The 16,264-nt window shown below is 44.2% G+C and overlaps 1 protein-coding gene across 11 annotated transcripts in view; it reads left to right on the plus strand.

The window, feature by feature from the left end:
- The window catches only part of LOC126915047 (uncharacterized), a 191,738-nt gene that overhangs the window by 14,240 nt on the left and 161,234 nt on the right, over nucleotides 1-16,264 (plus strand). For 3 of the 11 annotated variants that reach the window (XM_050719352.1, XM_050719342.1, XM_050719344.1), the window contains exon 1: nucleotides 271-800. The exons of 1 other annotated variant lie outside the window; for it this stretch is intronic. In XM_050719352.1, the coding sequence (XP_050575309.1) occupies nucleotides 613-800 (188 nt within the window). In that variant the 5' untranslated portion in view covers nucleotides 271-612. Of the gene's footprint in view, nucleotides 1-254; nucleotides 801-2,187; nucleotides 5,908-16,264 lie in introns of those variants that run through there. 7 more of the 11 variants (XR_007710003.1, XM_050719355.1, XM_050719341.1 and 4 more) reach the window with 5 other exon arrangements.

Here is a 16,264-nt window from a genome sequence, read left to right on the forward strand (position 1 = left end):
CCGGTGCACATAAATTTCTCGCCTTCTCGACTCACGCGCTCGTATCGTCCGCTAAATCTCCGTACAACGAAGACGTCGGGCCGATGGATGCAAAATTTGTTCGATCGTCGAGCATACGCACGAACGTCGATGTTTAATAAGTGCCCGAAACAATTTTCAAGAAGTCATCGGTTATTTCATGATCGTATAAAAGTTGAGAATCGTAAACTCCAAACTTTAGGAGGAGAAGACCAAAGATCGGACGATGATGACCCAACGAATCGATGGTCGATGGTTGGGAAGGAAGAAGTGGGCGCGGATTTGAACGGAGTCGGCGAGATAAAAAGAACCGCTTCTCGAAATTGCAGCGCGTACACGGTGGCTTCGGCATGTCCGTGTTGCAGCTCGTAGCTTTTGGCTCGAAACACGCGCCAACAAAACCGAGATCCAAGTGTCCTGGATGAAACAGCCGTTTCGTTCAGGGTGGCCGTCGATCCGTCGATGTTACTACGATCGGTCTTTTGGTTTTTCGAGAAGCAAGCTCGCGAAGAAACGGCCAGGTCGCTCGTCAACGTCCTCGCGAAGAAAGAGAAGAGCGTTCGAATTTCTTGAAGCGGATAGCGAGTTCCTGGCATGTCGAACTGCTGCAGTTGCATCCGTCGTTGCGCCACGGACGCTTATCAGCCGTTGAGCTCGCAAAGATTCGGGTGCAGCGGTGCCAAGGTGCACAGGGATGGCAGAGAGGTCATCAGGAGCCCGAGGAACCAGCGTAGAAAGCTGAGCGTGCGGTACGACGCTGTCAGACCAGCCGGAGCAACAAGGTTAGATGATCGTCTGTCGAGTTAACGATCGCAATGGGAATTGTACGTGTGAACTCGTGGAAGTGGGTGATCGTCGCTTTGACGAGAGAGGAATTGGTTTGATGGTTGTTTCGTTAGAGAGTTATGAAACTACGTTTCATGCGATAGCCGCAGGTTTGACGTAAAAAATATCCTGTATAATCCGATATTTTTCGCTTTTAAAAATGTCGGTACATAATCGCGCATAATAGGTGTGCGCTAGTTGTTTACTTTTAAATCTAACGAAAGCGTATTGTATTTTGACAATGTCGGTGACGCTTCTCGCGCGTCGTTCGTATATTTGGAAATTTTTATTCACGTAAACAGACGCGACGTATTCGAAATACTAACGACGTTGGGCTTGGCTTAGTCCCAAATAGTAACGATTTTGTAATAATTTTTCATCCGATAGTATCGATTCTACCGTCAACTCGTTTCCCTACATTCGGCGTATCGAAATCGATCGACCAGAAAGAATTGTTCTGTACGTTTAACAAAATGGTAATACATTAAATATTTATCGAAGCCCTTTATCGAGCCCATTGCGACGTAAGCTAATGTATTCGTAATATCGCATTTCGTGGAAGTTTACTTTCTTGAAAAGATAATCGATGAATTTCAGCGCATCAAATTGTCATTTTACAAACACTCGTCTTAGTAAAGACGTTAATTCGCGTTTCTTCGACTACAGGAGCTATCGAGACGATAATATTAAAATTAAACGACGCTAACATCGAATCGAGCGATTTTAATACGACGGTAACGAACAATACGAAATGACACGGTAAGACCTACGGAGCGAATCGTAATAACATTTCCAACCTAATGCGTGCAATCTCTTTCTATGTTGCAGGTAAGTAAGTTATTATCGATCCCGATAATTCCAACTGTCCGGAAAATAAAAAGTAAGGTAAGATTGTTCGCGATATGATCTACTCGCGTTTTACGTGTATGCGACAAACGATCGAAATCTAAACTAGGTAAGCGAGGATATTTCATATAATGTTCGAGCAAGACAACTACAACTGCGTAAGATCAATTTATCCATATATTCCGATATAAATTTGGCGATCGAATTTACAGCCTGTCAAAGCTCTTAATTCTTATTTCTCTTGCACGGAAACGCGTTCGAATCGATCACAGTTCCCTCCATCCCCTCCACAGGTGTGTATCAATTCCCCTAATCGTTTCGCGCAATTCGTCAGATTTTTTCAAAAGTCAAACCAACAGCGAAACTAAAACTAGAAGCAAAATCAAAATAAAATAAAAAAAGACCGATCTAAAGTATCTGTTATCGGCCTGAAATCGTAAATTTTTGGAAATTGCCGGGCAACCCTGTAGTTTCGGTGATCATTCAACCAGCCGGAGGGTTAGCGTGGCGCTCGCATAGTATTCCGCGTTCCATGTTCCCGTAGTACTCCGTAGTCGTGGGGGGTGCGCGAAGGATTGCGGTCGTGTGACTGCTACCCCACCAAACACGGGGTAGTCCCGTGATTTTTCCACGATCGTACGGAAGTGGTCGTCAGTTCCGCAGGAACTCTCGCGTGGTTCGGACGTTCGCGATACACTTTTCGTTCTCTCTTTCTCCCCTCCCTCCCCTCTCCCTATCTCTCTCTCTTTCTCTCTCTCTCTCTCTCTCTCTCGCTTCGATTCCTCCACCGTGCGTGATCCAGTCGCGTTTCGCATTGTTCGCGTCCGTTTATCGGCATACTTTATCATTCTACGTGCTGTCAGTGTTTCCGACTTTCTTTCTGTATTACCTTTTGTCGCGCGATTTTTCTGTGCCGGCGAAATCCTTTATACTCTGTACGACAGTCCTTATTTCGCTTCGTCGACAGAATTTTTTTCAATCGCTCCGTATAATTGTTCGTGCGTTACACGTTTCTTTTTTCCTGTTCTTTTTTATCTCTTTTATTTATTAAAGTGGTTTGTCTTTATTTTTCTCCGATTATAGCGTTACAAACGACTCGTTAAATTGTACATGGATCGAATAACGCGAGAATTTGATACTTTGATAGCTGGTGCTAGTTTCGTGATTCTCGAGTGATCTACGTTTAAACGAAGCTATTTTTCGATTAAACATCGCGATAACATTTAATAAAACGAATCACGTAAACTTGCGTCTGTTCTCGAGGAATCGACGTTACTACCGCGTTTTAGTTTTTCCAAATGATCTTTCAGACCAATGTGTTACGCTACCGTTTGATCTTTTTCGAAAAAATGGACGAAGAAATTAACGTTGCGTTTTCGTCGTTCGAATCCCAGCGAAAGCACGTTGTTCGATATTTCGCGTTGGTGTCGCGTCGATTGATTGTAATCGGCAAAGTATACAGCGCGTAAAGCTGGGAGAAAAATGGTGCCGGAAGCGGTCGTTCCGTACGTCGAGTACCTAATAATTTTGTAATTATTTTCTCGAGGATAAAATAGAGAAAAGAAGAAACAGCAATGATATCGCGTGTGCGAGGTTGGAAGAGTAGGAAGGCAGGTGATCGAATTTCCTATTCCGATCCATCCTGTTTTTTTCTTTAAAAGTAACCGAGCGACTGTCTCCGTTTGCCTTGGCTTTTGCGTGTCGGTTAACTCGTGCGAAATCTATTTGTCCGAAATGAAACGTTAGCGTCGCTGGCATTTTCCGACATTTCTCTTTGCTCGCTCTCCGGTAAAAGATCGACGGCCTCGCATTTTATTCTTCTAAATTTGTAATCTCTAACAGTACCAATAGTAATTTCATAAAAATCTGCTCGTTTATCGCGCAAAGAAACAATCGAAGTTAACTCATGTCGTAAAATATATTTTGCTTTCATCCCTGTATCAGTCGTTCTTCGTCGATCGCAGAGCGTCGATCCTATCGCGAGAGCTTTGTTCAAATCCGTCGAGCACCGACGAGACCGGGCGACGTTCCGTTAACAAGTTGGAATACGCGATACACCCAGCCTTTCAGCGGGGGTCGAACTCCTCGCAGGAAAGATCGTGCTTTTAACGTCGAGACTCTTCTGCTTTTACGCTTTCGAGCGGATCGGTGGCGTACCAGCTTTCGTCGCGTCGTGCAAATAACGCGCGCAGACACTCGCGGTGACGAAATACCTAAATGAAATTTCTGTCACGCGTAGTCTTCGTCGCCGAACCGAAGCGGCTCCAACGAATACCGCGGCATCGTGCAACTACCTCTGACCCCGGTATCACCAGCGATAAAGCGATTTTCATTATATGTGCATAGTTGTAGGATTATCCAGCAACGAGGATCACTTCGTTACGGGTTTTCCTTGTGAAATTCGTCCACAGAAATCTTCTCTTTCTTTTCCAAAAATATTCCGATAGTTGGAATAGAAGTCGGATAATTTTTCAGGGAAGATCAATTTGGCGGAGTTTTTGATCAACTTTTTTGAATACGTCAGAAATGTAGTCGATTTTACCATTACCGCTCTATTCCGTTACGACCGGTTAAATTTAATTGTAATTGCCAGTTATTAATTGCAATTCCGTATATTGCAACCTTTGTTTGTTGTACGTACAACGAACGCGTGGAAACGTTCGGTTTCATCGAAGAGGAATTCGAACGAATCGAGGATTCGTGGAAACACCGTGTCGGAGGTTAAATATGTGTGCGTGGAGAAAAAGTCCTCGGTAGAATGCAACGCTCGTCGAAGACGCGCCTCTTGGCATTTACGCTGCGTGCACCGTGCGGTACTGTTATTTGCACGGGCCTCGTCCATACGATTCTGGAACGGTTGCTCCTCGTTTCCATGAAATTTCCTAGGAAAACGGTTCCATTTTACCATTTAAAGATGCGCATCGCGCGACGCATTTGCCGAAACTACCGAATACCACACCGAATCTGCATAACTGGACTTATTCTCGCCGTGGTTAGCCTTCGACGAGTCGAGGCCTCGTGTTTTTATTTCTCTCGTTTCGTCCACGTATTTTCCGTGTTTCGCGTTTTCTTTACCGTCGATCCGTTAATTGGCTTGATCGAACTCTGCTTTCTAACGTTACGATTGTAAAAGAGATTGATATTTTCTTCGCCACTGTTTCTTGTATCTTCCTTCGTTTAGATTTTACAATTTTATTGGTCGTTAACGAGTTAAAGAAAGTATAAATTGCTTTTTTTATGCTCGAGTTAGACGGAGTAGAGAGAAAATGTAAATTGAATGAAACGATGCACGGTGACCTTCGGCCGATTCATGGCCGTGGGAGAAGAGACCAGCGTATGCTGCGAATAACGTACAGAGGATACGGGACATCTGGTTCTCGTTTGTAAGAAGCGAGAACCCGGTTGTCCAAAATGCTTCTTCAAGCAGCGCAGCATTGCTCAAAGTGCTCTGTACTTTATTTACAGGATATTTGCGTCTCCTGCCTGTGCGAGTTTCTTCCGCGCTCTACTGCGAATTATTTTTAGGAAATTCACTGGACGCTGCTCTGTTAAGTTTACTCTTTTTTTTTTTTTTTTTTTTTTTTTGTTACAAGCGTGTAATAGAAACGTATCGGTATAAAAATATACATACGCGTTAACGATTGGACGAATGAAAATCGACGTACGTAAGGAACGGATCGTACAACTCCGATTGTAAAAGTAAAAAGTTCGTTTTAATCCGACGATAGTCGAAAATAAACGTATTCTCGTACTCGTTCTATCCTATCTGTTCGCAATCTTTCCGGATAACAGTTACGATTACGTAAATTGACTCCGTTGGCTAGAAACGATCGAAATCTCGTTTGTCCGAGCAAAACGGTCTTGTATTCCGACATGCAAATGTAGGGTCGCGGAACAGGGAGATAATTTCACGGCGATCGCGCCCGGTCGCGTTGTTTATGCAGGGCATCCCTATAAATATTCAGCGCCATCGCGTCCCCTATTTTTCATCCCTGTTCGTTTCCGTTGGTTTCCGGTCGCGGGCTCGCGGTCCCGTTAAGGCAATCGTCGAAGAGTTCGGTAACGAGGCGACGCTGTTTCCAGCGAGGTGTTTCGCGAGAACGAACCGCCTTCCACGGAATACAGGCGGCTACCAGTGAAAGTGAAAAAGGTGCGTGTTCGGTTCAGGCGTTCCGTTCCGTTCGGACTTCCATTTTGTACGCTGGATACCACACCGAGGTAAGATCTTTCGCGAATTTACCCGCAGAAGTTGCGTATCTTTTGCTCTTATAGTTTTCTCCTTTTTTCTTTTTTCTTTTTTCTGTTTGTAAAAACGGTCTCGAGTACTTTTAATATACCTAACTCGCAAGCAAGTTAAAGTAATTGAAAAATTCACTGGCGCAAGAAGCGTCAGTTGCACGCGAACTGCTACCTTCTGCGTTTAATCCTGAATCCAATAGTTGGATCTATGATTATATCTTACAAAAGGATATACTTTCGAGCTTTTACATCGTAATGCGCAAAGCAGGTTGTGTTTACTTTGCCGACATTTTCGCCACAGTATGGTTATCTCTCGACTATTATCGAGAATTTTATCGATTTTCTCGTTCCGTGGTAAAACTACTTATTTCGAATTCGAATTACGGGGTGGATAACCCCGGAAACCTTAGAAATTACAATCGCGTTATTGCCGCCTCGGTATCCAAACGTACTTGGATGTGTCGCCGTAATCAAGACGAGATATCGAGTCGAGCGCATCGATTCGATATAAACGCAATAAGGAATCAAAGTCGCTGGTTGATAGGATTCCTTCGCATTGCATCCGTATCGCGGCAAACTCGACAGAATTCTATTAAAAGTTGCGAGGCCGATTAGATTGCTCGTACTTCCGTTCCCGATTGGCGCGTTCCGCCTTCGATGTCATTTTTATTTCATCGACCCTCGCTGCTGAAAATTCCGCCGTCGAAGGACACTGCCGTCGACGAACTTCGTTTGGCGAATCCATCGAAATCTCTTCGATATCTACGAGTTATAATTAACAACGAATTAATAACGACGATGGTTTTCCGAGGCGAGGTGAAAAGACTAGTCACGACAGAGAGCGGAAACGGAGTCGTACAAAGGCGGAAATGGCTGCTTCGTCGTCGTTTAGTCGCCATTATCGGAAGAGGCGTAAAGTCAAGAAGAAAACGTATTACACCCTAAATTCAACCGCTCGATAAATTTGGCAGCATATCCCTCTAGGAAACCTCGTTTCGTACGTACGAGACGTTTGTCGTTACGACCCGAGATCTGTCTACGCGAATCGATGGCGAGCCGAGTATTTGCACGAATAACTCCGTCCAGAGGAGCTTCTTCGATTGCCGTAGCGCAGCACGATGCGATAAAACGCGTCTTGTAAAATAAAGTAGCGTCGGAACAGTCGAGATAAACGAATCGCCATCGTTAAAGACCGCGTAACTCGCCTGCGTTTACATCTACAAGGACGATCGGCAAACAAGCGTTTTAATTCGCTTATATTTTGAATAGCCGATTCGATTGGCCTCGACCGAAGCGAAACTGGTTTACTTGGGACAGCCATGGATATCGATAGACGAAAGGGTGGAAGTGGAAATTACCGCGTAAACTTGCGATAACGAACCATCTCAAACGCAGCACCGGCTTCCGATATCAAGTTCGAGTCGAGTTACCGTTGCGTGACCGCAAAATTGGCAAGTTTGCGGTTAACTTCACGGCACCTTCGATCGCGGAACATTCGCGGTCTGCGAGATGAACATTACGAGCGATACAAGCACGCGTATAACAGCGAGTATCGTACACAGGCTGATTCGCTCGTTATTAGTAGGAATATCGAATAGGCGAAAATATTTCCGCTACGTTTGATCCTTCGCAGCTGCAAGTTTTATCTCGGTCGGTTCGCGTCGAATAAATTGCTCTCACGCTGAAGCACATTTTATCCTAGATACGTTATTACGATAAAGTGGCTTTTACGTTTTCGCGTTGAATCAAATATCGCAAGAACGAAATATATATTCTGCGTAAGGGACTTGGAATGGATATTCGACGGAGTATCGAGTTGGTTGAAAGTAATATCGTAAAGGGCTCGTGGACAGAGCAACGTGGTCGTGGAACAAGCTGCTGAAAGTACAAAATCTCGTTTGCGTAGAGTTCGCTTTGACGATCGTAGGTGGTGAAAGAATGCCGCAACATGGGCAGCAGGAACGACAACGATGGCGTGTAATTGGCTGAAGAAATTTCGTTCTTCTTGAATATTCACGGTGCGTTTTGAAAGCAGCACGTTGTTCGGTGCGGTGGTGTTCTTTCTCGTTTTCACGGTGGTCGATTCGACTTTGTCGATCCTCTTGGTTAGCTTTTTTCCTGAGATCGTTAAACCGTCTCTCTCGGAGCGTCGTTGAACGTAGATTTTCTGGATCGTGCCTGCTGGCGGTCATTGCTTCGTCAAAAGATAATTCGGTACGGAGAAAAGTTAAATATAAAATTAGATAGAAAGCGGACGGAACGGAGATAAACGAGTCTACGAAAATAGTCGAGTGAAAAAATTGCGCCGAATACGACTAAAATTGTGAATACGAGCAGACGATATGAAGGAAAAAACAAAAACGTAAAACTTAATTTAACTTTTAACTTACTCGTCGAATACAGAGACACGGACGAATCTCGTTGCGAAGGATCTTGTTTGTCTATTATCCATGGGAAGATTAATGGACGATAAGTACGATCGGTATATCGCATCTTCTCCGTCGATTTAATCGGTTTCCCGGTATGCAACCGTTTGCTGGTATAATTAAAAGGGGCAATCGTGCGCACAGCTGATCGAAGGAAAGTGGAATTTAATTGCAGAGAATTGATCAACGACTGTGGTTACTTGGGCGTTTATCATAGAACATGTGTTTCGTCTGTCGTCGATGGGCGTGGTGCGAAGCGTACGAGAGTTTGCTATAATTTACGACACCAACAAAATCTATCTACCTACGATGCAATTATTATTATTAATTATGCGAAAATATAAAGGAACCGATAGTTTTATACGCGTAGAATAGATTTTCTATTCTTCCGTCGGATAATTCGATAATTGAAATTTACAAGGGACGTAGGACCAACGATGTCAGATTCGGCCAATCGATCGAAATTTTAACCGGAGCGTTGAAAGTAGGCGAACTTTTCGCCGTGTTACGCGATTTCTACCAATATCAGCTGGTCTATATTTAGCGTCACGCTTCCTGTAAAAGGTTAAGGTAATGCTTGACACGATATTTCAGACATTCGTTTCCCCGACGCTCGAGTAAACGTTCGTTTAACTTTGAGCGAGTAATCGATAATGTAATACGCGCAGCGAAATTTGCATCTTCGTAAGGCGACGAGTAAAGACAGATATCGTTTTAAAAAAGTTCCGCTGATATCTTTCGATCGCGTTTTTCGAAATATTTGATGCAACTCGACGAGCGTCGAACTTTGCTTGAAAATCTGTTTAAAACAACGTTCGTGGAATACAGAAACCGATACATCTGCAAGGAAATAACGTTTCGAATATCAATGAATGGTTTTGTTCCTTTTCCATAAGAATCGAATATCCCTCCGTTACGCGCGATACGCTGAATCATTCATAACTCCTAGCAGATACATTATCTTGAAAATTTGCTTTCTTTGATACGAAATTTCGCGTCATACGCCGCTTCCTTCCATTTATTTCCATTACATTCTTTCCAACTTTTCGTTTTTCGTATAAAACGACATTCCACTCGTGTTTCTTTATTTACGCAAAAATTTAAAATTTTCATTTATTGGTATATTTTACGGTTCGGTTGATCGCGATACTAATCTAGAAGAACGTTCCTTGTCTGATCTTTTAAAAAGAAAGAGTTTTGCTTTGAAACGAATTTACGACGATTTCTAACGCGTTACGATATTGACCGAACATTAATTTGATCGCGATTGAGTGGGAAGATCGTGTATGTAACGATAACCGCTTTATACAAGCGCTCTGTCGAAAACCTCCGGCGGAGTAAAAAGAGTTTTTGGGGTGTAACGATGGTCGTTCCGTGGCACGGCGGAATTCCAAAAGAGGAAATTAATACGTAGCACCGTGTGCCTCCTGACATTTGCACGATTCGCGAGCGTCGCTTTTCAAACGTCCTTTGGTTCGAAGCAAGCTGCGAGCCGAAATTGGGGCTAAAATAGGGTCGAAAATGCAAAGATGAAAAGAGAAAGAAAAAGGTAAATGGTAGACGAAGCGGAGATAAAGCCGGAGAATGAATACGGTACGTGCGTTTCTTTCATGAAAGGGAACTCAGGGTCGCGGCGTTATTTCAAAACCGGACGAATCAAGGAAACTGGAACGATTTTTCTTTATCTTTTTTCAGCGCGGAGGAAAATCGCGTGCCTTTCCTTCGCCCTTTTTCGCGCAATGTCGCGTCGGTCGTTAATTCAATGCCTTTGCTCCGTTTCTTCGTCGCTGCAGCGCCGATGAAATTATTCACCAGAGATTTCTTATTACGACGACCGAGATCGGACCGTGTGAACAAAAAATATTCGGACGCAGACAGGTGTATGGCTCTGTTCCGATTAGTCGAGTTACTCAAATTTGAGCAAACACGATGAGTTAGAAACTCGAAATCGTTGTTCGTTTCGAGATTCGTAAAAATTGAAACGCATTACGAGTGCAATAAGATGCAACTTGGCTGACTATAATTACCCCGGACATGATCTTTATTCGTGAATCGATTCGATCAGGAACTTTTAAACACCTTTGTCATAAAAATTAGATTTTGGAACACGAGATCTGTTTAAACGAATATCTGCATCTGTGAACATAGAGAGGCCAGGCCCAAACGACACAGAGAGAGAGAGAGAGAGAGAGAGAGAGAGAGAGAGAGAGAGAGAGAGAGAGAGAGAGAGAGAGAGTGAGATCGTGGCTGAAGCACGTTTGGTTGCTCCTTTTTACCGGACCGCCTGCAGTCCGGTGGGATTTGGGTAATTTGCCCGTTTTCCTTTCGCAGTTCCGGCTAATGCGGAAACTTTCACGTTCCCTGGACGGGTCTCGTTAGCCGCAGCTGCATACTTCTTCTTTTAAACATTTCTGGAACCAGACCGCGGGACACACCGCAAAGGTCGCGCAAATCACGCTACTTAAGATTCGCGGGTCAAGAGGCTGACGATCCGTGCGAGGATATGCCAGAAAATTGCCGCGATCGCGTCCATTGCCAAACTTATCGCTTGGATCAGGTTACTCGAACGTGACATACTTGACAGAGTTGGCGGTGGAGACTTTGTCGTACGATCCGTAACCTACCCCTGTAACCAATAAGTCCAACGTTGCGACGAAGAAAATAGGTACGGAAGAAAAGGTAAATATTTGATGGCGATAGCACATGTTCGCGTTCTCTGTTACGATATTCTTCGACGCGATGAGATTATAGCAGACAGACATCGTAAATATGTGAAAAAGAGCTACTTACGAAAATGGTAAAGCACAGGATCGTGCGACTACGCGAACTTTCCTCGTTAACGTACATTCCTGACCTTACCTTCGTGGAAACGTTGCGAAACTCCTACCTTCGCACAGAAAGTCGTCTAATCTGGTTTAAAAAAGTAAAGGTGACCTTCGTGTTTCCAAAGTAGCTGCTCTTTTTCGTCTGCCGGTGCCTCCATCCGTATCTTGCGTGTTTCATTGGGGGAAATTTTCCTTGGGCTCGCGGAATTCTAAAAGTAACAGCAACTGCTTCGTCTTGTCGACGCTTTTTAATCTGTTATTGTTTAACTCGCTGTTTGTTAAGGATTTCAACTACCACGGGATGACAATAATCGTTGTTAATAATGAGTCGTTGTTACAAATCGGACCAGCGAGCATGGATGCAATTGCGTTTCGAAACGAAAATTCAGAGGTTCGTCGTATCGTATTTTTGAAGCAAATTGAATCCTTCTCGCATCGATATATACCTGGGACGAGAGACTTGGGAAATTGGCGAAGATGATAAAGGTTATCAGTATGCAGGGGTGTGCGTGCCGTAGTAATTGTCTTTCGTTTATTATGCATAGAGCGACTTAACGACACCAGATGAACGTGCAATAAATCATCCGTTAACCTCTTAAGGTCTGCCTCTCGTGTATTACGTAGCTAAAGTTTCATTTCGTGTCATAAATACAAAAGTAGAGGAAGCTCTGTTTCCGCGAAATTGCTATCGATAGAACTTTAGCGAGGAAAATTTAACGAGCGAGCACTTAAGGGATAAATCGACGCGTGTTACGAAGAATGGCGAATTCGATTGGCGTTGGGAAAACAAGCTCGAGAGATCGGAGTCGGCTGGAAAGGCTGATCCGTGGTGACGGAAAATGGCAACCGTTTGATTATCTAAGCCGAGAACGGCCGGTCTGTAGCGAACAAATCGGATTAGTCCTCCGGACGTTGAAAAACATCAAAGGAAACTGGGAAAGAGATTAATATCCGAGCGACCGACCTAGCCAACGCGAGCCTGCAAAGACTAGGCGAAACGAAACCGAACGAGACCAAACGAAACGAAATGCGCACGAATGGCCGTTGCCCGATCGAGGCTGTTTACGCCGGTGAATGTAGCGGTTGCGCGAGAGGCCGCAGAGAAATTCCAGCGCCGCGCCGCCTAATTTCATCGCATCTGGGAATTTCGAGGTCGCGGCGCGGCGCGGCGGTCGCGAATACCACGACCTAGCCCGTTCCTTCGAAATTACAGCCGTTCGATTCTCTCCGACGGGCGTCCAACGGTCTCAGTGGACGTTGTGATTTGGCAAAATATGCAAAATTTTTCCCCAAATTGATGAAAAAATTGCTCAAACGTTGAAAAATATTGTCTCGCATTTGTCGATCGTTAAATCGACAAGATGCGAAAAGTATTGGACTTTTGGCGAGGTTGAACGAGCAACCGTCAGCAGAATTTCGTCGAGCATTAGTAGTTAGCGAACAGGCTACCATTAACAACGCTTGATTATACGTAGTTATTTTTAGCGGCGGGAGGATGAAAATGCTCGAGTAGTTTCAATGAAACCATGTGCATGAAAACAAGCACGTATACGTGGCATTTTTCTCGACATCGTTGCAGGTTTCCGAGCCAAGGTCGGACGATAATTCCGCTTTAACGACCCTGTCGTTCATCGTAATTACCTCTCCTCCAGCCTTCTCTTGCTTCGATATTTTCGTTTAATCTCGCGCCATAAACGTTTGATATTCCGCCACCGATTCGTCCCAGTTTCGTCGAACCGTTCGCTCTCGAAAAGTATCGCGTGTCGCCGCGCAAAATGTTCCCGAATACGAATTGGCGTGTTACGCCTCTTGAAAAGTTTTACTTTTCTATAAAAACGATACGAAACGAGGCAGATCGCAACGAAATATGGAACAAAACGCGCGTTAATACGCATTTTGAAGAATAACAACGAATGGGGTGTATCTTCGTATCGACTGTTTTTTTCGACGTTACAGATCTCTCCGGGATCATATATAGACGAACTCTCGTTATTTTTACAAAGACAAGTATTTTGTTACGCGTTCGCGTGTTTCAAGCAATGCGAAAGGTTTCGATACGAAGGAATCGAGGCGCGCGAAAGATTTATGAAATTAGAAAATTGTTAGATCGTGGAATAGAACGACAGCGTAAATGGTAATCCGACGGAACGAAACTGCGCACCACGAAACGTCGTGTCAGAGAAATTTCAAACAAAATTGTAGAAACGTGCGACTCAAGCGCGTATTTACCACGTCGTAAATTTCACGATCCACGTAATTCCACGAAAGAACTATTTGCTCGGTTCTCGATTTATTCGATTTCGCTACTTAATTTGCTAGTTGCGAGCTATAATAGTCGAGTAATGTTATTTGCCTGGGGAACGGAAGCGCCCGACAGACGAGTCGATGGCGGTGGTACTAGTATCGAGCGAAATGATGCGCATATGCGCCGATAAAAGTAGCTAACGAGTCGATATTTACACGCGATTATCGAGAATTTCGACAAACGAACGATCGGCTTTGAAATTTCCTTGTTCTCGTTTTTTGTCGTATTTTTAGAACGATTTGCTTCGCATCCGCAGATTCGTAGATCTTTCATAGACCGTTTTGTTGCTCGACGTTCCAAGGAAGGAAATATTGGGACGAGTATCGTCTCGAACGATCGGAGGATTAATCGACTCGACACCTGCCACGAGAGAGAATATCCGATAGAGATGATAAAAGAAGACGTCGCTGCGTCGCTAAGACAGCGAAATTGCTGCTGTTGTTCGTTGTTTATTTTGCTTATCGATTTAGCCGCGTCTTCTCTAACTCGCGCGCGAGAAAGAGAACGATGGGCGAAGGATTTTCACGAAGTTAGGATAAATGAAAGATAAAGTTAAGGTAAAGGTAAGGTTTCCTCCTCTAAGCTAAAACGAAACTAAACTAAAATGCAATTAAACGCTATTTTATCCACGTAATGTATATATATATATATATATACGTATATACGTAGAAGCGCAACAGCTAGAATTCTTGAAACTGTGAGGGACCGTGAAGCCTCGAAGCTGTGCGGTCTACCTTGTGTCGTAGAATTCCTAATTTCATGATTTCTGCTTACGAATTCCCCGCTACATCGCGTCAAGTTCGCGAGACCTCGCGAGTCCACGACCCTAAAGCGTACAATCTGAATCTGTCATATCCGCGAGTCTAGTCACGAAATCTCAAATTCGTACTCGCTTTGGACTTGCGATCCTTGTCTCTAAATCTTTGTCTCTGTACTGCGGATTTGAAATTTCATACCGAACAGGCGGTTCAAAGGATAGAAAATCTATGACTCGAATGTCATCCGAATGAAATTCGGAGTCGATGCGAACCGATTTCATTCGAGGGGCGTGTACATGGAATCGCAGATTCTACGATCGTCTGACGGCCCGCGATAGATCGTACGGCCTTGGATCGTTTCGAGACGGGGATTTCCGAAGCAGAATTTACAAAGTTCGAAATCCTACGAGTTTGCGTACGTCCGCTAAAATTTTTTTATCGTCGTTTAATCTATCTGCGTTATCGAGTCGCAAAAGCGACTTATCGTCCGTACGATCTTTCCACGTGACCTTCTTCGGACGGTGTCTTCGATTATCGCGCAGAAGCTGAACCCACGAATTTTAACGTTTCGGGAAAAAACGAACATCGTTCGACGATCGCTGTGCTATATAACGCCGTCACCGTTCTCAGCGTTCGTTCGCAGGTCCTTTTACCGACCGGGGAACGTTATTTTCTAGCTTACGAGCAGTTGGCAGGATTTTCAGAGACGTCGTTTCGCGTTTGGCAAAGAGATTGGAAATCCACCGGGCGTTCCGTCCTCCTTTTCTCTTCCGTCGCAATTCTCTAAACCTCGTTACTATTCATCGGCGGTTTATATTTCGCGAATGGCCGAAGGAAGCTCGAAAAATGCCGCTTTTCACGTATCCTCGGGAGCCGTGCGATTTTTATCTTACGACGGACGAAAGAATTCGCTGGGTCGAGGAAAAAGGATTCGTTCTTCCTTTACCGTATGCTCGACAGTTTTGCAGTTCTTTCTATTCCCTTTCCTTTCGTCCTTTTGATTTTATCCTCGATCCGAATTATCCTTTAAAATCCTTTCGTTCGAGTTATACTTTCGTTTATGTAGAATTTCAAACTACGTAAATAAACTTTATGTTATATTTATTGTTGATTCGCGTGGTAACTTGGTAGTAATATAGATTGTCAGAAACGGCGGTTTTTTCTTTTAGTACGTAGACTCAAGGCAAGCGTAAATACGTATCTTATCTCGCTATTGTTCGCTTGCCTCTACACTCTGTATCATATGTCGTAATACCGACGCCAAGTTTCTATAGTCGTTGCTCCATGTTACATTTCTTTTAAAATAATTCCAAATTAATCAACGAAGTAATAAGAATTTGTATTTAGGACGCATACTCGCGTAATGTGTTTTTCTCGATCGAATCGCCTTAATCGAATCGAACGACGGGCAAATCGGTTTTCCTCCGAAGATAGCGACTGTACGAGACTCGATCGTTATCGGTGTCTGGAAGCTCTCTTAAATAGAAGCACGATCCGAACTCGTTTCCAATTCTCCCCTGGCCACACAATTTTCTCCGTCCTGTCACGTCGATCGTTCCATTGTTCCTGTTGTCTGCTTTTTGTCAGGGATCAGCTTGGGTCGCGTCCTTTCCCTCGTCTCGTTCTTTCCCTTTTACGCGATGCTTCGAAGTGCACACCGTGACGGCACGAAAATGTGTACGTTCGTCGATAACGAATGCCGTATTTTATTTTTTTACGAATTCGACAAAGCGACAAGTTTTGTACCCCGTAGCAACGCAATACGCAACTTTTACGTGCCGCCAAAAATAGACCTCGGAAGGACACGGATATCCGAAGGCGTTATCCTTTCAGCGATTCGATCGCGCATACGCCCTTATTGCGTTTCGCAAATGGAACAGCGGAGGGTAAGAAAAATCGAGATGGTAATTCTTTTCGAGCGTATCTTCGGCCTATTCGCGCGTATATTCGAAGCTGCAGCAAATCGTAGTTGGGCGTTTCAAATCGCACGCTGGCATTTTTTAATCGACGCACCAGCCCCGC

This window comes from Bombus affinis, chromosome 4 (genome assembly GCF_024516045.1).
Source record: "Bombus affinis isolate iyBomAffi1 chromosome 4, iyBomAffi1.2, whole genome shotgun sequence".
Taxonomy (NCBI): domain Eukaryota; kingdom Metazoa; phylum Arthropoda; class Insecta; order Hymenoptera; family Apidae; genus Bombus; species Bombus affinis.